Consider the following 20,925-nt stretch of genomic DNA (forward strand, 5'->3'; position numbering starts at 1 on the left):
GGTAGACGCAGGCGGGCGGGCGGGGCACGAAGCCCCGCGGCCCTCCCCGGGGGCGGCGCCCGCCCGGAGCCGGACGCTGCGGAGCCAGAGGGCAGACGGAGACGCAGGGAGCCGGGGCGCTGGTGGCTCCAGGCAGAGGCCGCAGCCGAAAGATGCCGGTCCGCAGGGGCCACGTCGCGCCCCAAAACACTTACCTGGACACCATCATCCGCAAGTTCGAGGGCCAGAGTGAGTGTGTGCGTCGGGTGGGGGCATGATCTGGAGCCCTGGTTCGGTGGCCGGAGTGGCCGGAACCCTTTACTAACTTCAGATAGAGCAGGGTGGGGGGTACCTGAGGCTGAATGCAAAACCCTTCTCTTTAATGTCCCCGAAACACCTTCTCCCGCAGGGAGCCCCCGCTTACCTCCAATGCTGCCCTCTCGTCTACAGCACGGTGGGCAGAGCGCAGTGCTCCCTTCCACCCCTGAGCTGTTTTTTTCCCCTTCCAAGCCCTGACCTCCCCTTCTATCACTGTACCAATTCCCTCTTGAACCGCCCCCCACCCCCACCCCAAATTCCTTCAGAGGTTTACTTTTCACCCTCCTTTTCACCTCCTAACCCTTACCACTCTGGTCTTTCCAGGAGTTCACCCAGGCCTGGCCCCGGTCTGGTCACACCCCTTTCCCTGCCTCCAGGATGCCTTGGGCCTCCCTCCCTCTTCACGACCCCATTCATTCCTGCCCTGGTCTTCCCACAATCCCCAGCCCTGACTCCCCTTCCCTCACTCCTCTAATCACTCTCCTACTTCCCCCTCCTGACCACCCCCTCATTACTCCCAGGAGTCCCTGACCTTCCCCCCATGGCTCTGCCTCCTTGGTCTTCCCACCCTCCCCAGACCTGACCTCCCCCCTCCCCCATTCTGATCACCGCTCTGCTCCCCCATCCAGATCCCCCTGACTGCTCCCAAGAGTCCCTATGATCTTTCCCTCTCTGCTGCTTGATCCTGGTTGCCATGGGCTTCCTACTTCCCACCCCAGGTCGTAAGTTCCTGATCGCCAATGCTCAGATGGAGAACTGCGCCATCATTTACTGCAACGATGGCTTCTGTGAACTCTTCGGCTACTCCCGAGTGGAAGTGATGCAGAGACCGTGCACCTGCGACTTCCTCACAGGCCCCAACACCCCACGCAGTGCTATGTCCCGCCTGGCGCAGGCCCTGCTGGGGGCCGAGGAGTGCAAGGTGGACATCCTCTACTACCGCAAGGATGGTGAGGTGCCCTCAGGCCACAGGTTCTGCAAGGCAGGCTTGGCCCCTCTCTTGTCCAGGCAGAGTGACCATGGGAAGGGCACTGACCCAGAGGACCAAAGGGTCTGGATAAATCTTGTCTCCTCTCTGGGCCTCTGTTTCCTCATCTGTAGGGTGAAGTGATGGACACTGGATGAAATGCCTTCTGAGGTCCCTTTCAGAGGCCAGGGACCAGACTGAGCCACCAACTGGTCCTGGCCCCATGCAGGGCCTCCCACACCACCATCCCTCCCCCATGTCCCTGGTCTCCTGGCTGTCCACTCTGTCACTGGTCAGCCCCAGCTGTCAGGCAGCTGGGATGGAAATTAACCTTTACTCGTCTCCATCTGCTCTGGGGATTAGAGGAGGAGTCACCCCCTCAAGGCCTCTGTGGCCAGGCAAGGCATGGGGCAGCTGGTTTGAAAAGAGTGCTGGGTCTGGCTCACCAAGCCCTAGCTCCCTGGGGAGACAGGGTCTGGAGTTTGCCATGACCTGGAGGCTCATCCTTTTTGGGGTGTTATTGCCAGCCCAAGCTTACTGCAAACAGAACAAAAGCATAGGTCAGGGGCTGAGGATGAAAAATCATGGAGCCCTTTAGACCCTCCCCCCAGTGCTTCACTGGATTCGTGAGGGGAGGGAAGAGAGGAGTGGGAATTAGGATCCTGAAAGTCCCTTTGAAATCACCTGGATCAATGGCCCCACCAGCCTGGTTCTGAATCAGAATTACCTGGAGCTTGTTTTCCAAAACACACCTTCCCTAGAGAGAGGCTGCCTCAGAGGTGTGGAGGGAGGACAAAGCAGGTGTATTTGTAAAAATCTCCCTGGCAGTTTGGGTGTTTTGCCAAGTTTAGGAGCCACTGGCTTAGATAAATTCCTTCCTTTCATGGATGAAGAAACCAAGGCCCAAGAAAAAGGAAGGGACTTGGCCAAGATTCTACTGCTTGGGTCCAAACTGGGACTGGACCCCAAATCTCTGGATTCTTCCCTCAGAGATATCTGGTCTGAATAATCCCAAGAGGGGAGAAAAGAACCCAACAGCCTCTGTGTTTGGAGGCAGGACTCTGGGGGAAGGAAGCCTCAGAAGAGGGCCCTCCCTGGGGAAGAAGGAATGAGGATCACTGGAGTGCAGGTAAAGGGCAGGCACTGGGGCTGAGGGGTGCTGACAGCCGGGTAGCAGGGGCCTCGTGTGTGTGTGTGTGTGTGTGTGTGTGTGTGTGTGTGTGGAGCATGAGTGTAAGTGTGAACCTGAGCATGTGTGTGTGTGTTTAAGGGCTTCCGGGTGCTTCCTGGGCAGGTTGTGGCTGTACCTCTGGCTGTCCCCTGCTGCTGCCACCCATGTGAATGGGGTAGTGATTAGGGGACTAGGAAGAACCTGGCTTAGCTTGGCAGCGCTCACAGGGTTAATGAAGTCAGAATATTTTTAAAAGCTGTGACTTCACCTCCTCACATCACTGCAGAGGGGAGATGACAGTTAAAGGAGTGGAGAAGGGTCCCAGGGGAACAGGGTGGGACAGCAGGAATGATAGCGGACAGCAAGTCCTTCTCTGTCCCTCCCCTTGACCCCAGAGCTCTACCTGGGCCCCAGAGGGGTGAGGACTGACCACAGACTCCTAGTGATGTCAAATCAGAGCTCTTAGGGTCTCCTCAGCACCCTGCACGTGCCTGGGCAGGGGGTAGAGGTCAAGGCCAAGCCTTGACCCTCAGATTAGGACTCCGGTCTTCAGAACCCTGCTGGGGTCCTCTAGCAATCAGAAGGGGCCCTAGAGACCTAGTCTTGGAGGTTGTCCCTGGGTGAAAATGAAAAATTACCCACATACCTGGTGCCCCATAAATCCCAGTCTACTCCCACCCCCATCCTAAGCCCTTCCCTGTCCTATAGTCCAAGACTTTGACCACCTGGACCTGCCCCAAATTGGCCTGAACCCAGAAAGGGGAACCTCCTGGCCTGCATTCCCCTAAGGGAAGGATGTAATGCTCAGATAACTTATGTTCACCTTATGGTCCACTCTGACTGCATGATTGTTTTTATCATAGTCACATACATCTTACAGTCCTGCTGGAGGGCATCCTAATGATTTCTTCCCTCCTCACGATACCTCTTCTTCCCCCCTCTTTCCCCCGCTCTGACTCCAGGGAGGTGAGAAGGGAAGGGGTCCTGGACAGAATTCTAGCTGATTTATAGTCCTCTCTTCCTCTAAAGGGGTAATCCACTGACAGTTCTCCAAGTCAAAGTAGAAGGTCTATGTCCATCTATCTCCACATTGTGCAGCTGTGTAAGGTTGGGCTCAAAGAGGCCAGGGCATTTGACAAAAATTACCCCATGAGACAGGGCTCAGAGACCCCTGAGAAACTGGCTCTGCCGCCATCTGCCTTCACTGGGACAAGTAAGAACCTAACAGCTGGAAGGCATGGGGATGGCCATAAGACTAGAACGAACGAAAGTCTGCAGGGAGGGATGGAGGGCACTCAGATCTCCCCCCCGGCCCGCGCCCCTACTGGGGGGCCTGTCAGAGGGGCCCATCCCTGCCTGCCTTGGCCAGATCCTCTTCTCTGATGACCCCAAAACCAGAGAGTCCCTTAATCCGCAAGCCTGGGGATCCTCTAGTCCTCAGCTCCAGGTCAGGAGGATAGGGCAAGGGCTGAGGTCTGAGGTCCCAGTGTTTTCTTTACACCCACCCATGAATGTCAGAAAGACCAAGTCGGGAGGCGGTATGGAGCCGCCCTTTTTAGTGGCAGCTTTTGTGGCACCGGCTCCTCCCTGAGGGCTCACCACATGCTGGATGGGGGTGTGTAAAGAGATGGAGGCAATAGGCAACAGGAGGCTCACAGGGGAGGGGCGGGGACTATAAGAAATTGAAGGAAGGGACACATCCAAGACACAGAGAAGAGCGGAGAGCAGTGAGGTGTCCCGGGGGCAGATGCGCCTGCTGCCCTTGGTCAGAGAGGTGACCGAGAGGAGTCCCTGGAAGGGAGAATGAGCACAGCCTGTGGCCCCCCGTCCAGGGAGCGGGCAAGGGCACAGAAACACTGCCACTCCTGGGCACAACCTAGGGTGACCACACTCACCCACTTCCGGTCCCCCGGACACTGGTGCTCATGAGCAAGGACAGCTTAGGGATCAGGAAAAGAATGCTCTGAACTCATCCAAATCCTCATAGCCTCCTGTCTCCACCACCCCACAGGCAGCAAGCGTGAAGGTCCGGCATAGGGTGTCACGCACGGCCCCCTTCCAGCCCTCACTGCTCTGATGGGCTGGTCTTTGGTCCATTCCCAGCCTCAGTTTTCCAAAGATAGCATCAGTGGGTACAGACTGGGCCTTGGCAACCCCTAGCAGCATAGAACCTGGAGGCCCTGCCCTCTGCCCAGGTCTGCCCTCTCTCCGCCTGCTCCCAGGCCAGATTTCTGCAGTGCCAGAGAGAGTGAGGAGATAGTCTGGCCTTGGGGGCGGTGTCTCAGGTCACTGGCCAAGGAGGCTTCCTGGTGGGTCCCAGTAGCCAAGCCTCGCCATGCCCCGGGCTGACAAGAGCACCAGGCTCTGGCCTGGGAGGCAGGCCTACAGCACTGCAAGCCCAGGAGTGGGTCACAGAGGCGAGTGGGTCACAGAGGCGAGTGGGTAGCCTCTCCTCGGGGTGGATGTCTCCCATGGGGCCCAGTGCAGCAGCTGGCAGATGGCTGCCTGATGCCTGGTGCCTGGGAGTCCGGGAATCTGATCCTGGAGATTCCTGCTCCCAGGGAGGAAAGTGGGAGGGAGGATGGGGGAAGCTTGGCTGCACCCCAGCAGTAATGGCGAGAGGAAGCACACCAGAGGGGCAGCTGGGGGAAGCGTGATTCCAGTGAAACCCAAAGTAGTAATAATCCTGTGAGCTAGCCTCCCACCCACTCACATTTACACATGTTCTTCCATTCACTCAGTTAACAACACCTGGAACAGGTCCTGGCAGCTGGCAAATGAGACAGACACAAACCTGCCTTCTGATAGTCATTTTACCTGAGGCCCCTGCCCTTAGCATCCATCCTGACCCTTGGGCCTGACACCCACCAACACTTTGAACTGAGGGACATGGGATGACCGGGTACCATGGAGGGGGGCTCATGGGGCATCCAGCCAGCCCACAGACTGGACTCTGGGGTACAGGGAAGTTTTAGCTTGTTTTGTTCCACTCACCTATGGGAGGGGGAGTGAGACCCTGGAGCAGAGAAAGAGGAAGAGTGGGGTCAATGGCTGGGTCTGGGCTTCCTGAGAGAGCGGGGAGAGTGGCTGGAGGGCCCATTCTGCCCCCACCCTGCCATCTATCTCCCTCTCCCTCTCCAGGACCCCAGGCCACTGCCCTCCTGCCCTGCCTCCACCCCCAGTCCCAGCACCAGCACCTCTGCCTTGAGACCATGGGCCCCTTCCAGGCCTGGAGCAGTAGCCTGGCCTTCATTCCAGTGTCCTTGCCCCAGACAAGTCCCCTCTCCTCTCCAAACTGTTACGTACTGAGAGCCCAGGGCTCCCCGGCCCAGGGCTCCCCGCGCCAGGGCCCCAGCCAGCCCCAGCAAGTCAGTTTCTCAGAACCCCAGGCTCAGCGGAACAGGGGTCCGTGTGTGCCCTCCAGGGATCCACTGGGTGCCACCACGGAGCTTGAGGCCTCATGTGCCAACTGGCTCAGTGCCCAGCACTTAGTAGGTTCTCAACAGTGAGTTCCTTCCAGCATCAGGGGAGCAGGACATCTTCGTGAGACGGGAATATGGGAGCTGAACCCAGGGCCAGCCAGAGCTACATGGGGGTAGAATACCCGACCTCACCTCCCCACTTAATCCACCCCCATCTGCTCGGCTTTAATTACAGCAGAAGCGAACCTCAGGTTAAGCCCTGAGCTGAGGGCTGAGTGTGGACTTGGGCCCGATGCTACATTATTTTCTAATGAGAAGCTTAGCTGCTCTCTCTACCTCTGCCCTGTGGGTGGGGCACCTGCTGGGCAGTGTCACCAACCCTCTGCCCAATAGCTCTGGTCACTCTGCAGGCCTCCTCACCTCCCACGGCTGCTCTTAACTTGACCTTAACCCAGATCACTCCCTAGCTTCCCCAGGCCAGGTTCCTGCAGGAGAGGACCCCTCCAGTGACACCCCCTCCCCACGGTGTTTGCAGCCTCCAGCTTCCGCTGCCTCGTGGATGTGGTGCCCGTGAAGAATGAGGATGGGGCCGTCATTATGTTCATCCTCAACTTTGAGGACCTGGCCCAGCTCCTGGCCAAGCGAGGGAGCCGCAGCCTGTCCCAGCGCCTGCTGTCCCAGAGCTTCCTGGGCTCCGGTGAGGCAGGGAGCAGGTGGCAGGGGAGGGGCAGGGAGCACCAGGTGGAGCAGTGGGTCCCCCAGCCCTGGCTGCTCTGACCCCAGCCCTGGTTTCAGAGGGCTCTCATGGCAGGCCGGGTGCACAGGGACCTGGCCCGGGCAGGGTCAAGTACAGGACCATCAGCCAGATCCCGCAGTTCACACTCAACTTCGTGGAATTCAACCTGGAGAAGCACCGCTCGGGCTCCACCACGGAGATTGAGATCATCGCACCCCACAAGGTGGTAGAGCGGACCCAGAACGTCACCGAGAAGGTCACCCAGGTGCGGCCTGCAGGGCAGGGTGGACGGGGCTCTGCTGGGCCTCGAGGGTCCCTCCTCAGGCCATGGACTGGACTCCTCTGGGGCTGGGCTAGCAGAGGGAGCCGGCCTGCCCAGCCCCCTACTGTCTGGTCTGAGCTCCAGGCCTCTTGTCCTGATGGAGTCTGATTCTTTAGACCTAAAGACCTACCCTAAGGCCACCACCCTGATGCTCAGCTCCCAGAACCAGGGGAGGATGGGGTCAGCAGAGCCTGTGACTAGTGCCACATCCTAGGCCTGGAGGAGCTGGGAGTGGGGAACCCACAGGTCACCATGGAGGCCCACCCAAGGCTCTGCCAGTCCCGGAGAAGGAGAAGCAGAGAGAAGAGGTGTCAGGGCCATACTGAGAAGTGGATGGGGAAGCCCCAGCCCTGCTTCTGCCTCTTGTCTTTGAGGCGACGGCCAGCCCCCATGGCAGGATCCTTCTTCAATCCAGGCAGAGGGGAGGTGGCCCTGGCACCTTCAGGTCCCTGGGGATCAGGCCCGAAATGCCTCCCTCCCCACCACCCCACCTTGGCCAGGCCAAGGCGAGCCCCCCTGGGTCCTCTGTTCCAGCTGACCCCCGTGTCCCTCCTCCTGGGGCCTGATGCCCCAGTCCCCAGCTGACCATCCAGGGGGAAATGCAGAGGGCCGTGCCCAAGGTTCAGGTTCCCTGCCACCAGTCCACTCTGTGACCTTGGGCAAGAGGCCTTATGCCCTTACTGGGCCCCGGGGCTCCCATCCGGAGGAATGAGCTGGGCCGCACCATCTCTGAGGACTCATCTGACATTGAGTGTGCTGGCCCCACGAAGCACTGAGGGCTGCCTAGGCCAGAGGTGGGCAAGGGGCTGCAGGGCGAGGTAGGCGCCTACTCCAGCTTCCCCTGGGACTTTGCTTCATAAGCGGATGGGAGCAGCTCTTTTGCCTCCCTACCCCTTTTCACCTGAAGCACTGTCTGTGCCGGAGCAGATGGAGTAGAAACTCCTTGTGACCCAGCCCCTCACCAAGCACAGGAACCCTGGGAAAGGACCCCAGGTTGAGGGCTGGGCGCTTGGAGGTCAGGCAATGTGGCCCAATGACCTGGGAAGCCCACCTAGCTGCACACCCCGGGGCCCTCAGGTTGGTGGTAGGGGCCATGGGGGCTGTTGGACTGGAGAGTTGCCCGTGAAGCCCGACAGAGCTGGCTGGGGCTCGTGGTCCCTACCCACACCCAACCTGTCCTGCTGCCTTCCCCCTGCCCCAGCCCCTCTTGGCTTTACTAACCCACTGCCTGTGGGCCCTAAGGTGGGGAGGAGCCTGACAGAGCTCAGGCTGGCAAGGCCCAGAGCACGGAAGTCACACCAGCCTCAACCCGAACTCAAAGGACCTAGAGGGCTGTGATCCCACACCTGAGTTCCTACGTCCTGAGGGCCCACTGGGAAGGGCCTCGTGCTGGCCTCAGAGGCGATGGGAGACTATGGAGGTCTGTGGTGGGGGAGATGGCACCCCTGTCTGGAAGCCCTGAGGACGTACACTTCCTCGGACCCCACCCCCTCAAAGTCTGACTGTCTCCTTCCCACTCCCCGTGCTCTGCTGTTTCATCCTGGCTGGTCTTGAGCAGCCAGGGGTGGAGGTGGCCATGATAGCCAGGCTTTCAGTGCTCATTTGGCCCCTTTTAGTTGAGCCCCTGTGTGGACTCAGTGCGGGGCATATGAGACGGACGTGCGGCACAAGGGATCTGCAGCTCTAAGTCAGTGCGGGACAGCTGTGTGGTCAGGGTGTTTACAAGGAGCAGGGAGAACATTGGAAAAGATGGTTTGAGTCTGCGCAGGGTTAGAGGAAACATCCTGGGGAGGCAAAACAGGAGCCGAGGCCAAGGCTGAGCTGGAGGTCACCACAGGGTGGGGCACTGTGGCCCCTCCCAGGGCCTTGGAGGGCAGATGGGGGACCGTCTGGTTTGCAAGGTCAGAACCTTACATGGTAGATTTTCTTAAACCAGGACCACTGGCAGGGCCCTCTCTGGTAGTGCTGGGCAGGGGGTGGGGCGTGGTCCGTGAGACACCCCTCAGGCCCCATCCTTGTCGGGGCAGTGTCTGACATGGGTTGAGTGGGGGAGGAGGAATTATCGTGTAGAGCGGCATGTGCCATTGAGACGTACCAGCTCATTTACTCACAACAGCCCCATGGAGTTTGTTGTCCTTTGTCATCCCCTTCTGCCAGTGAGGGAACAGAGGCTCACAGAGGTTAAAAAACTTGTCCCAAGACAGACACACAGCAATGTCCGACCTGGCATCAACCTGGGAGCTCTGGCTTCAAAACGCATGCCTTCCTGCTGCCCCAGCTGTTTGTTGTGTTGGGCAGCTGGGAAGAGCCTGGGTATGTTGGACTGGGCCCTGGTGATCCTGTGTTGGCCATAGGCTCGGAGGCGGGGGTCAGAGGGGCAGAGCAGAAGGGCGTTCAGCTGAATGTAATGATCAAAACCCCCTCGAACGTGTGAAGCAGTCAAGGCTTCCGGCACACAGCACCTGTCGAGGGCTCAGATTAGCTACTCACCCCGAAATTTGGTTCTTTCCACGGAGGCTCTGAGGGTTGGCCCCAGGGAGGGTCCTCACTGGTCCAGGCTCCACAGGGCCCTCAGGAATGCAGAGGGTATTTTGGGGGTGACTTGTTCCCATCAGGAACCTGACCACTGGAAACTTCCCAAACCCACCAGAGAGGACTGATGCCCCGCCCCCTGCCCCACCACCCTCTCTATCTTCCTGAGCCTGGCCCTCCCCTCTCCCCTCCCCCAGCCCTGTCTCCACCAGTTCCAGGCTGGCCTGTTTGGGAGGGAGTTTGTGAGCTTCAAACCTGGGGTCACTGTGGGACAGAGCTGCACCCCTCATCTGGAACCCCCCTCCTCTCTGCACTTCCTGCACACCTGTCCCCTTAAGAACTTGCCCTGTTATACGTGCACACCCCATCTTTGTGTCATCCCCTCCCCCAGCACAGCCCCGATCGCCCACCCTCTCCCACATCTCCCTTCCTAGGCCTCAGCCCTGCATCTGCACCCCTCCCAGACCCGTCTCACCAGCGGCGGCCACCCTGCTGACTGCCCCACGGTCCCCACCCCCAGGTGCTGTCCCTGGGTGCAGACGTGCTGCCGGAGTACCAGCTGCAGGCACCGCGCATCCACCGCGGGACCCTCCTGCACTACAGCCCCTTCAAGGCCGTGTGGGACTGGCTTATCCTGCTGCTGGTCATCTACACGGCCATCTTCACGCCCTACTCGGCCGCCTTCCTGCTCGGCGACCAGGACGAGCCTCAGCGCGCGGACTGCGGCTATACCTGCAGCCCGCTCACCACGGTGGACCTCATCGTGGACATCATGTTCATCGTGGACATCGTCATCAACTTCCGCACCACCTACGTCAACGCCAACGACGAGGTGGTCAGCCACCCCCGCCGCATTGCTGTCCACTACTTCAAGGGCTGGTTCCTCATCGACATGGTGGCCGCCATCCCCTTCGACCTGCTCATCTTCCGTACTGGCTCTGATGAGGTGAGCAAACCCTGTTCAGGCCGGCCGCTGTGGCCATCCCCTGTGCCCCAGCCCTGGGTGCAGAGAGTACCTGGCATTGGGCACCTTTGCCAAAGCAAGTGGTGGTGGAAAGGGGGGGCCTCAGACATCTGTCATCTCCCAGCCCTGGAGAAGGAGCAGCTGAGCACCCCAGGCCTGGGTGCCCTCCCTGTGCTCCAGAATCCTGCCCCTTCTGGGACAGGCACTCCTGTGCCCTAGCCCCTCGTGCTGACTTCTAAACCACTCTTACCCTGGCGTTAGAAAAGGAATCCACAGGCTGTCCCTCCATGCAGCCTGACCCCCTCCTAAGCCCCAGCCCCTCCACTATGCCCACCCTGCTTCTCATAGCTGATGTGAGGGCATTTTCATGCTCTTCTCGTAGCTTCCAGTCCCACTATGTCCTTTTGACCCACCTTCTCGGGATCAGCTTTCCACTGAAATCGGCTCTGCCTCTTGCAGTCACCCAGTCACCCAGCCCGTCCAGCACGGGGTGTCATCGTGACTACCTGCTCCCATGACCACCCACTCCTAGCAAATCTATCCCCAAGTCCGCCCTCCCACTTTCCACCCACGCTGCCCCTGCCTGCACACTAAGTGGCCTTCTTGCCCACCTCTGCCCCAGCCCCACACCTGCCAGCCTCAGCCCCTGCACGCAGAGGCCAGAGCAAGTTTCAGATCACTTGTCTGACCCTGTCCCTTATCTGACCCAGTCTTCAGAACTTTCAGTGGCTCCCCAGTGGATTGGAATAAAAGCCGAGCTCTTTGTGGGCCCTGCGGCCACAGCAGCAGCCCCTGCCCACCTTCCAGCCTCACTCCTCCACCAAATTCTACTCTGTGCTCCCAGCTGCAGCATCACCCTTGGTTTTCCACGTGGACTGTGCCCTCTCACACCTCCATGCCTTTGCTCCTGCTGCTCCCTGTGCCTGGAGTGCCCTTTACCTCTCCCTCCTGTCTGCCTGGAGACCCAGCCTCCTCTCTCAAGACTCAGCTCCTGTGTCACCTCCTATAGGAAGCCTTCCCTGCCCTGCTGCTGCAGACTTGACCTCCCTTTCCTCTGTGCTCCCCGGAGACTTTTGTGTGAGCAAACATATGGCTATTTTGAACTCTACACTGAGAGCTCCTAAGGCCCTGCACTGTGCCCCACTGCCAAGAGCCTGGCCCAAAGCAGGCTCTCCATAAGTGTTTGTTGAATGACTATGTGACCACATTCGCATGTGAATAAACGTGGTCTTTAAGCACAGCCTTTCAAGGGCTGACCCCCAACTCCGTGTCCTCGCCCCCCCCCACCTCTCCAGACCACAACCCTGATCGGGCTGCTGAAGACGGCTCGGCTGCTGCGGCTGGTGCGTGTGGCTCGCAAGCTGGACCGCTACTCTGAGTACGGGGCAGCAGTGCTCTTCCTGCTCATGTGCACCTTTGCACTCATCGCACACTGGCTGGCCTGCATCTGGTACGCCATCGGCAACGTGGAGCGGCCCTACCTGGAACCCAAGATCGGCTGGCTGGACAGCCTGGGAGCGCAGCTCGGCAAGCGCTACAATGGCAGCGACCCAGCCTCAGGCCCCTCGGTGCAGGACAAGTATGTCACGGCCCTGTACTTCACCTTCAGCAGCCTCACCAGCGTGGGCTTCGGCAACGTCTCACCCAACACCAACTCTGAAAAGGTCTTCTCCATCTGCGTCATGCTCATCGGCTGTGAGTGTCCCGGGCCTTACTCATAGAATCCAGTTTCAGTTTTGTAATGAGATATAACAGAGTGTGTATGATAGGCAGATCCTAAGTTTGCAGCACAATGAACTTTTGCATATGTGTACACCAACTATACACAGAATTTAACACCCATGTAGCCCTCGCTATATACCAGGGATCAGGACAAGCTACATCATTTTCAGGGCCCGGTGCAGAATGAAAATATGGAGCCCTCTGTTAAAACAAAATTATTAAGAATTTCAAGACGGTGACAGCAGAGCATTAAACTAAGTCCAGGGCCCTTCTTAGCACAGGTCCACGCCCATGAAGTATTTAGAGATGTTAAAGCCCAGAAAAACAAAACTAAGGGGAAGGTGGGTGAAAACAAGAGACCAAGAGTTTTCCCTTTATTATATTTTTACAACTTGAAAGAGAAAACAAATCTGAATTTAAAAAATTCATTGCCCAAAAAAAAAAAAAAAAAAAATTCATTGCCCTAGTTTCATCTTCTCAGGAGTTTGGCCTCTGGGCCCAGGAAGCTGCCAAGAGGGAGGGCAGAGGGAGGAGGGCAGGAAGCCCAGGGGTCTTTGTCCCCCATGTGCCCTGGTGCCATCTCGGGCACTTGTGACTTTGCCCTGGACAGAGGGGTCCCTGACTGGGGGATCCCAGGGAGAGGGAGGGAGTCCTGGAGCAGGCCCTGAGGTGGTGTAGCCTGGTGGGGATGCTCAGGAGCTCACCCCTCACCCCACCCCTGGCCCATATCCCCCGCTCCCTGCCCCAGCCCTCATGTATGCCAGCATCTTCGGCAACGTGTCGGCCATCATCCAGCGCCTGTACTCGGGCACGGCGCACTACCACACGCAGATGCTGCGAGTCAAGGAGTTCATCCGCTTCCACCAGATCCCCAACCCGCTGCGGCAGCGCCTTGAGGAGTACTTCCAGCACGCCTGGTCCTACACCAACGGCATCGACATGAACGCGGTGAGCCCCCGCCGCTCTGCCTGGGGCGGGGCGGGCGACCTAGCCCAAGTCCCAGCTCTGGCTAACTCCCCGAGGGAGGCCAAAGTCCCGCGGGCGCAGGGCGTCCCCAGAGCCCTCCCTACCCGGTCCCCCAGCCCCACCCCCACCCCGGCCGTGCTCCGCTGGACGCGACCGCCCTTCTCGCAGGTGCTGAAGGGCTTCCCCGAGTGCCTGCAGGCCGACATCTGCCTGCACCTGCACCGTGCGCTGCTGCAGCACTGCCCGGCCTTCCACGGCGCCAGCAAGGGCTGCCTGCGCGCGCTCGCCGTCAAGTTCAAGACGACGCACGCGCCGCCCGGGGACACTCTGGTGCACCTCGGCGACGTGCTCTCCACGCTCTACTTCATCTCCCGCGGCTCCATCGAGATCCTGCGCGACGACGTAGTGGTGGCCATCCTCGGTGCGTCTGGCGGGGTGGGCTAGGCTGGCGTGTGGGGTGCCCTGCCTGGACCAGGCCATTCCCAATGATGACGGTGGCCCCTTCTGCTGACCTGCCATGTGCAGAGCGTGTGCCACGGGGGAGCTTTACACCCAGCTCACTCAAGCCTTAAAACTAAGCTCTGCCACAGGCCCCATTTTCCTGAGAGGGAAGTTGATGCTCAGAGACGTCTGGTGGGTGGACACTTCAGAGGAAGGATGCGAGCATTGGACAGGGGACAGATTTGGGGCACACACAGCCCCTGCCACTTACGTTGGGCAGGTCACCGCAGCTGTCTGAGATCTCATCTTCCTTGCCTTCCCGCTGACTTCAGCCCACCCCAAGTCCCTGCCCAGGCTGTCACTCACCCTCCCCTGCTCGCCATGGCCTGGCTCTACTCCAGCCCCTCCACCCAGTCCTCTCCCTCTGGCCTGCCCTTGGCTGGTGTTCACCAAGTGTGCTGCTCACTCTCTTCTCCCATTACATCCTCACCTGGGCCAACTCCTTGCTCCTGTGATCTCAGCCTCACCTATGCCACAAGGACCCCCAGAACTGTGTCCCGACCCCAGTCTCTCCTTAGACTGGACTACCCCATGTGTTCTTGGGCATGGCCACCCTTATATTCCATAGGCAGACCACACAGCATATCTCAGTCTGAAATTGTCCGCCCTCAAAGGCAGCTCCATCGGCATCCCCATCACTGTGAGCCTTCCGTTGCCTGGGCCAGAGACCTGGGAGTCAACCAAAGAAGCACCCTCCTCCTTTCTGCCCCACCGCCACCATCCAGGCAGCCACGGAGCCCTGTCTGTTCCCCTCATTAATCTCTCTCTGTCCCATACCTGTCTACTTGTCCCTGCCTGGGTCCACCCCTCATTGTGTCCTTCCTGGGCAGGTGTCAGGAGCTCCTTTCCCATGGCCCTGAATCTGGTCTACTGCCATACTCCATCTTCCACCTTCTGCCGGTGACCTGAAATTCACATCTGGCATACTCCTCTTTTGCTCAAAATCCTTCCATGGGTCCCATGACCCATGGGACAAATGTAAACCCCTGTGCATGGCATGCACAGCCCTCCCCATTCTGGCCACCTTAAGTCCTGCCAGCCTCCCCCCTAGCAGTTCACGTTCCAGCCATACAAACTAGTTAGTTCTGTAAACCTCTGTGCCTTTGCACGTGCTGCCACTCTGCTCAGAGCACCTATCTTGCACCCCTGCCTGGCGGACCCCAGTCATCCTTCAATGCTGAGCTCAAGCACGGGCTCCTCTATGAGCCCTTCCCTCAGTCTCAGCCAAGCTTAGAAGTGCCATCCATGTGGGAGAGATAATTATTATTAATAATTAAGAAGCCAGTCCAATTTAAGTTTTATTTAGAGACATGAACTCCTCTCATTTTGTCCTGAGTGGAAATGGACATTAGGTCATAATCCTTCATCTACTGGAAAACCATCACTTTATAATGTTGCCCAGATTTCCAGCTTCTTGGATTTCATATGTGACCCTGGAGGGTCCCTTCCTTCTCCAAGTCTCAGTCCCTTCCTCTGTAAATGACCTTTTATCCGGTTCTCTTGGGGCACATGTCTTGGCCTCTGTCCATCATTGTGCAAGCAATTAGCACCTCTTGTGTGGTATGGCCAGGCTGGGGGGCTGGACTTTGCTGTGGGGAGTGGCCATCCAAGTAATCATGGTCCCTGGCACCTTGACCCTGGGCTTTCTGCCCCCAGCCTTGACTGCCACACGGACCACATGCTGCTTCCTCCACCCCATTGCCTTTTTCCAGTCCTCCTAGAATCTCACAACACAGCCCCCCCCACTTCACTTGCTCTGTAAGCCCCCCTCTTCCCTGCTCCCAACCACTCCTGGTGGAACGAGCTTCTCCCTCCCCCATAGCCCCATTGCTCTTGGCTCTTCCCTGTTCTAAGGCTCTAGAGATCATTCTGTAATCTGTCTCTCTGGGATTTGGGGGGCTCCTTGTACATGGGACAGCATCTTATTCATGTTTACATGCTGTGGCTAGCACAGTATCTGGCGCCAGGAGGGCCCGATACCCTCACCACGTGCCCCTGTATCCAGCCCATGTCCACCCTGTGACATCTGTCCCTCCCTGTGCCTTGCATCCACCTGTCTGGTGCGTCTTGCTATTCGAGCCACTTCCTCAAGCATCACATCTGCTTCTCTGGACAGCCCATGGGGCTAGACAAGGCAGATATGGTTATACCCATTTTAAAGATGAGGACACTGGGGTCCAGAGAGAGGAAGTGACTTTCCCAGGCTTCCTCTGCTGGGGCCATGCTGGTCACTTGGCCCCACAAAGGGAGCGGGAACACGAAGAGAGAGAAGCCTCAGGCCCTCCCCTGGGGAGCTGGGTACTCCTGACCCTGGGTCCTGTCCACTCTGCAGCACCGTGGCAGCCCGGAGAAGAAGAGATTAAGCAGGGAGCCTCTAGGGTCCCTACTGCCCACTGTCCCCTGGATGGAGGTGGTAGGGGCAGTTCCAAAGAAAGTGGGAAACAGGACGGGGGAGTCTAATAGAGGATGGTCCCAAGGGGCCTGGAGATAGCAAGGGGCCCCACATGCTGGGGTGGGAGGGGTCTCTGCAGCACCCCTCAGCCAGCACATCCAACCTTGTTCCCAGGCCCCAGCCCAGAAGGATCCCTGAAGTGGGGTGAGGTCATAGTTAAGAGGTCCTCAGGGAGGCTCCTCAGAAGAGAGCTTGGAGCCAGGCCCTAGAAAGACCCCGCCCCTCTGGCTGGCAGGAAAGAATGACATCTTTGGGGAGCCCGTTTGCCTCCATGCCCGGCCGGGCAAGTCCAGTGCAGACGTACGGGCCCTGACCTACTGTGACCTGCACAAGATCCAGCGGGCAGACCTGCTGGAGGTGCTGGACATGTACCCCGCCTTCGCAGACAGCTTCTGGAGTAAGCTGGAAGTCACCTTCAACCTGCGGGATGTGAGTCCGGGCTGGATAGGCTGGGTGGGGGGTGGCCCTCGGCCAGCTGGTAATGGGCAATGGCCAGTCAGCTAGCTGAGAGCTTGGCCTGCCTGGCCTAAAGGGACCCATCCGGCCACTTGCCTTCCTTTCAACCCCCTCCTGCATCCTTTGCCATAATTTCTTCTGTGCCTACCATGGCCAACATAATGCTAAATATGAAGGTAGCTACCAATTATCGAGCACCAACTATGTGGTAAGCGCTGGGCTCCTTTTACATGATCTCATTTAGTCTTCTCACAAGTGGTGTTATTATCCCCATTTTCCGGATGAGGAAACTAAGGGTCATAGCGGACAAATGACCAAAGCCACACAGCCATACAGTAAGCCATATAGTCAATGGCGCAGCCAAAATGTGACTCAAGTTTGTGCATCTCCATAGCCCAGGCTTTTCCCACCACATCCTACCAAGCTGCAAGGGGGGGTGCGGGGCGGGGCATCGGTGTCTGTCATCCAAGAACTCACAGTGCCAGGTCCCAGGGGTATAAACAGTAATAGAGCAGTCTCTTCTCTCAAGTTTATCACTCAGTGGAGGAGATTATAATAACTCAGGAAAAAGAAAGAGCTGCATAGTTAAATAACCAAGGAAGTCTCAAGGGTGTGCAGGGAGACCAAATATTTGTGGAGCTCAGGTTTGCCAAGGCGTGGGGCAGCCAGTATGGAGTGAAAGTGCCCGGAAGGGTCTGTATGGAGGAGCAGGTCTGGAACCAGCTAGTGGGAAGGCGGGGGCAGGCACACCCGGCAGGGGCAGCAGCAGCTGAGGCCCCGATGCTGAGCCCCCCACCCCCGGTGTCAGGAGGAGGGGTCCTGCTGGCCCAGCCCCACACCCAGCTTCTGGAGGTGGTGCTGAGGCAGGTTTACGTGCTCTGGACAGCCCTCCCCACCCTCTGCCCTCTGCTGTCCTCCCCTTCCCCGGTCTGCCCCCTTCCCACCTAGGGGACATCTTGCAAAGACCCTGCCTTGGGGGAGGTCCAGCAGCCAGGAGCCATCAGGTGGCCCAAGTGCTCAGTGGCTGGACTCCAGGGCAAGAGGGATGCGGTCCCCATGGCCTGGGATATCTGCAGCCCCTGGGTACCCTCAAGTCTCATGGTGCCAGGAAGGTGGGCTGCCAGGGGTGCTGCTGAGGGCACCCCCTGAACGGACTGGGACTTCCAGACCCCGTCTCCTCAGAGGAAATCGCCCCATTGGCCCATGCTGAAGGCGGGGACACCAGGGCGTTGGGGAAAAAGGGAGGAGAACAGTCCCCCTGTCTCCCACGACCCCAACCTTGCTGCTCAAAGCGGCCTCTCGCAAGACTCTGTGGGGGTCTCCAAGCCCCTGTGCATCTCCCACCCACACACACAGGAGAGGAGCTGCCGGGAGCACAGTCAGGGAGCCCAGCCACCTGTCACCACTTTCTCACCTAGTGGCCACAGGGCCACGGGGGGAGGGGGAGGGGAGGGCAAAGAGGCCCTGTCCTGGCTTTGGTCCCTGTTACTTGATGCTCTCGTTCTCCACAAGGCAGGCGGGGGTCTCCAGTCATCACCCCAACAGGCCCCAGGCAGCCAGGACCACCAAGGCTTCTTCCTCAGTGACAACCAGTCAGGTGAGCAAAGCCAGCCCCCACCAGTGTCTGCCCCTCCCCAGCCCGAAGCCCCTGCCCAGCCTCCTGCCCCTTCTCAGGTCCTCCCCAATCTGCCTCCCCTGGGAGAGGCCTCCCCAGTCCCCTCAGTGAGTGGAGAGGGGCTCCCTCCCTAGGCTCAGTGTCCGAGGCCCTTATACCCTTCCTCCCACTGTGTCCTCAGAGGGCTAAGTGAGGGCTGCCCTCGGGGGTAGATACTGGCCAGCCCCTGGGGCTCCACATCAAGGCACCAAGGGCCCTGCTGGGCGGCAGCTCCCTGGACAGTGAGGCCAGGGCTGGACGTTCCCACCCAGCCAACCACCCACCCCCGCCAGGCTGGGGCCCCAGGCCCCCTCCCAGGGCTACAGCCTTCTGGGTCCCAGAAGCCAGACCTCTATGGGGCTAGGACCTCGTACTTCAGGGCACCCAGGTAAGGAGATCCACTCCTCCCACCCTGTGTTCCCATGGCAGGTAGGGGGAGGGGCCCGGGCTCTGCTCAAGAAGGTCAGGCCTATGGAACTGGATGAACCGAAGCTCAAGTTTCCCTTGCCCCGTGCAGGTGCAGCCCCTTCCCTGAGCATCTCAGATGCATCTGGCCGCTGGCCTGAGTTGCTGCAGCAAGTGCCCCCCAGGCCAAGTCAGAGCCCCCCAAACCCTCAGGGAGACCCAGACTGCTGGCCTCGGGAGCTAGGCTCCAGGCTAGAGCAGCTCCAGGCCCAGATGAACAGGTGAGTGACCTGTGGGCCACGGATGGGGGCAGCCACAGAGGGCAGGCCCAGTGGCAGGCTAGGCACGGGTGCCCCCTCCTGGTGCCTCAGGGACATCGCTGGGTGCCCCAAGGGTTTGAGAATGGCCAGCCCCATTTAGCTGCAGACCTCCCCATCCCTGTCGCTAAGTGCAATTCCTTGGATGGCTTGTCCCAGCAAACCCTGGAGCATGCCAAGGAGGACTTCTGGGGAGATGGGCATAACCTCATGCAGAAACAAATTCCACAGGCCCCTGGAAAGGGGGTGTGGCCTGTGGATGGCAGGGCTGTGGTGGCAGAGTGAGGGCTTAGGGGCACTATAGTCCTGGGTTCAAATTCTGGCTCAGCAACTTACCAGCAATACTGTGGACAAGTTACTTAACCACTCTGAGCCTCAGTTTTCCCTTTTGTGAAATGGGGATAACCAGGATACCCACGTCAAGCTTCATTATGAGGCCAGAGTATCTCTTTGACAGGCACCCTCTGGGAAACAGTGTTAAGGAGAGCTAAGCCTTAGGCCGGCTTCTTGTAGCCACAGGGATGACTTCCCTGGTCACCAAGGCAGTGCATGCATGTTTGGGTTACCTTCACCTTTCCTAAGGTGCACCAAAACATCTACTTAAGTTCTTTCCATAGTACCATTCCGTCAAATAAAGTAATTTGGTTACCCACCCCCCTGCCAAAAAAAACTTCATTATGAGGACTAAATGATGTATGCACCATGCCTGATCACTGTTATTATCAGAGTCAGGGATGTGCTAAGGGGAATTTGGGCAGGGGCTGTGGATTACAGCAGGGAAATAGCAGGGACAGCATGCAGGCTACAAAATCGAGCGCTGCCCTCAGGACCTAAACTGCTTTTGCCAGCCCCAGCCCTGACCCTGACTCCGACTGTGGGGTTCTGCCTGACAGGCTGGAATCACGCATGTCCTCAGACCTCAGCCGCATCCTGCAGCTCCTTCAGCAGCCCCCGCCCCAGGACCACACTGGCTACATTCTGGGAGCCCCTGCCTCCAATGACCTGGTCTTGTCTCCTTCAACCTCAGCAACTCAGAGTCCAGGAACTAGACTACCCCAGGGCGATCTGCCCCCTGCACAGGTAAGCAGCTGAGGAGATCCCCAGGGGCTTGCCTGGAGGCAGCTGCATGTCTTCCCCCACCCTTAACTTGGTCTCAATGGGCATCCAGCCCACGGCCTTTGTGGTCCGAGAGCAGCTATGACTTTTGCTGTCCTCCTTTATGGTCTGAGTCATGACAGGCAGCCTGGACAGGCGGTGACAGAGCCCAGATTGTGACCAGGGACGCCACATCTGGGGCAAGGGCAGCAGGACACAACTCCTGCCACTTCCCATCGCTGAAGTCGGGGTGGCCTGGGGAGGCTCCCCGTACTGCATGCCTCCCTCTTTCTTGCCCCTCCCAGGCCCCCAGTTATGGTGACCTGGACGAATGGAGGCTGAAGCTCGGGAACTCCTCCTCCAGGATGCTGGCCCCAGCCACAGAAATGGACAAAACTACAACACTGTCCTCAGAACAGAAGCAGCCTGAGGGGCTCCTGTCACCCTTGGCCTCGCCTCTGCATCCCCTGGAGGTACAGGGACTTGTCTGTGGTCCTCACTTTCCCTCACTCCCTGAACACCTCAGCTCTGTCCCCAAATAGCTGGAGTTCCAGAGACATGGCTCAGATCCTGGATTTGTGAGGAGCTAGAGCCACTGTACCCCAAGAAAATAGACACCAGGAAGGAACTGAAGGTGGGTGAGGCGACAGTTAAGGATTTGGGGGAGGCAGACAGCCTGTAAACTGAAAACCATTTACCTAGAGTAGCTACAAACTGCCAATCCAGGTGACCCAAGATGGCTTGGGCAAAGAGGCTCAGGACTTCTCCCAACCTCCCGCAGGTCTCTATTTAGACAGCAGGCCTGGTGGAGGGTGGGTGAGCCTCAGGTGTAGAGGTAGCTTATGGGACAGAGGGCTCAGTGAAGAAAAGAGACCTTTCTGATCTACTGTGTGAGAGCCTTGCTCTGTGCCAAGTACGATCACCTCCCAGCTCAGAACTCTCCCCC

The 20,925-nt window shown here is 58.7% G+C and overlaps 1 protein-coding gene across 3 annotated transcripts; it reads left to right on the forward strand.

The window, feature by feature from the left end:
• Nucleotides 1-113: 113 nt before the first annotated feature.
• On the forward strand, nt 114-20,521 carry KCNH6 (potassium voltage-gated channel subfamily H member 6). 3 transcript variants are annotated; one of them, XM_032616807.1, is made up of 14 exons: nt 114-228; nt 1,017-1,247; nt 6,393-6,554; nt 6,653-6,858; nt 9,968-10,393; nt 11,707-12,106; nt 12,882-13,081; nt 13,268-13,520; nt 16,288-16,481; nt 18,021-18,118; nt 18,456-18,550; nt 18,680-18,848; nt 19,778-19,964; nt 20,285-20,521. In XM_032616807.1, the coding sequence occupies exons 1-14, from the start codon at nt 153-155 to the stop codon at nt 20,519-20,521; spliced, it is 2,934 nt and encodes a 977-aa protein (XP_032472698.1). In that variant the 5' UTR covers nt 114-152. The 3 variants fall into 3 exon arrangements, with proteins under 3 accessions (XP_032472698.1, XP_032472700.1, XP_032472699.1); XM_032616809.1 differs by lacking the exon at nt 18,456-18,550 and having other exon boundaries at nt 11,707-11,861; nt 12,021-12,106; nt 18,021-18,105; XM_032616808.1 differs by lacking the exon at nt 18,456-18,550 and having other exon boundaries at nt 18,021-18,105.
• The last annotated feature ends 404 nt before the right edge of the window (nt 20,522-20,925 follow it).

The sequence above is a fragment of the Phocoena sinus genome, chromosome 20 (genome assembly GCF_008692025.1).
Source record: "Phocoena sinus isolate mPhoSin1 chromosome 20, mPhoSin1.pri, whole genome shotgun sequence".
Lineage (NCBI taxonomy): Eukaryota > Metazoa > Chordata > Mammalia > Artiodactyla > Phocoenidae > Phocoena > Phocoena sinus.

Excerpts from the sequence above, each read along its gene's own strand:
- KCNH6 (XM_032616807.1), top strand. The coding sequence starts at position 153 with ATGCCGGTCCGCAGGGGCCACGTCGCGCCCCAAAACACTTACCTGGAC. Across the intron at positions 16,482-18,020 it reads TCACCTTCAACCTGCGGGAT|GCAGGCGGGGGTCTCCAGTC; the intron begins GTGAGTCCGGGC and ends GTTCTCCACAAG. Across the intron at positions 18,551-18,679 it reads TCGTACTTCAGGGCACCCAG|GTGCAGCCCCTTCCCTGAGC; the intron begins GTAAGGAGATCC and ends TGCCCCGTGCAG.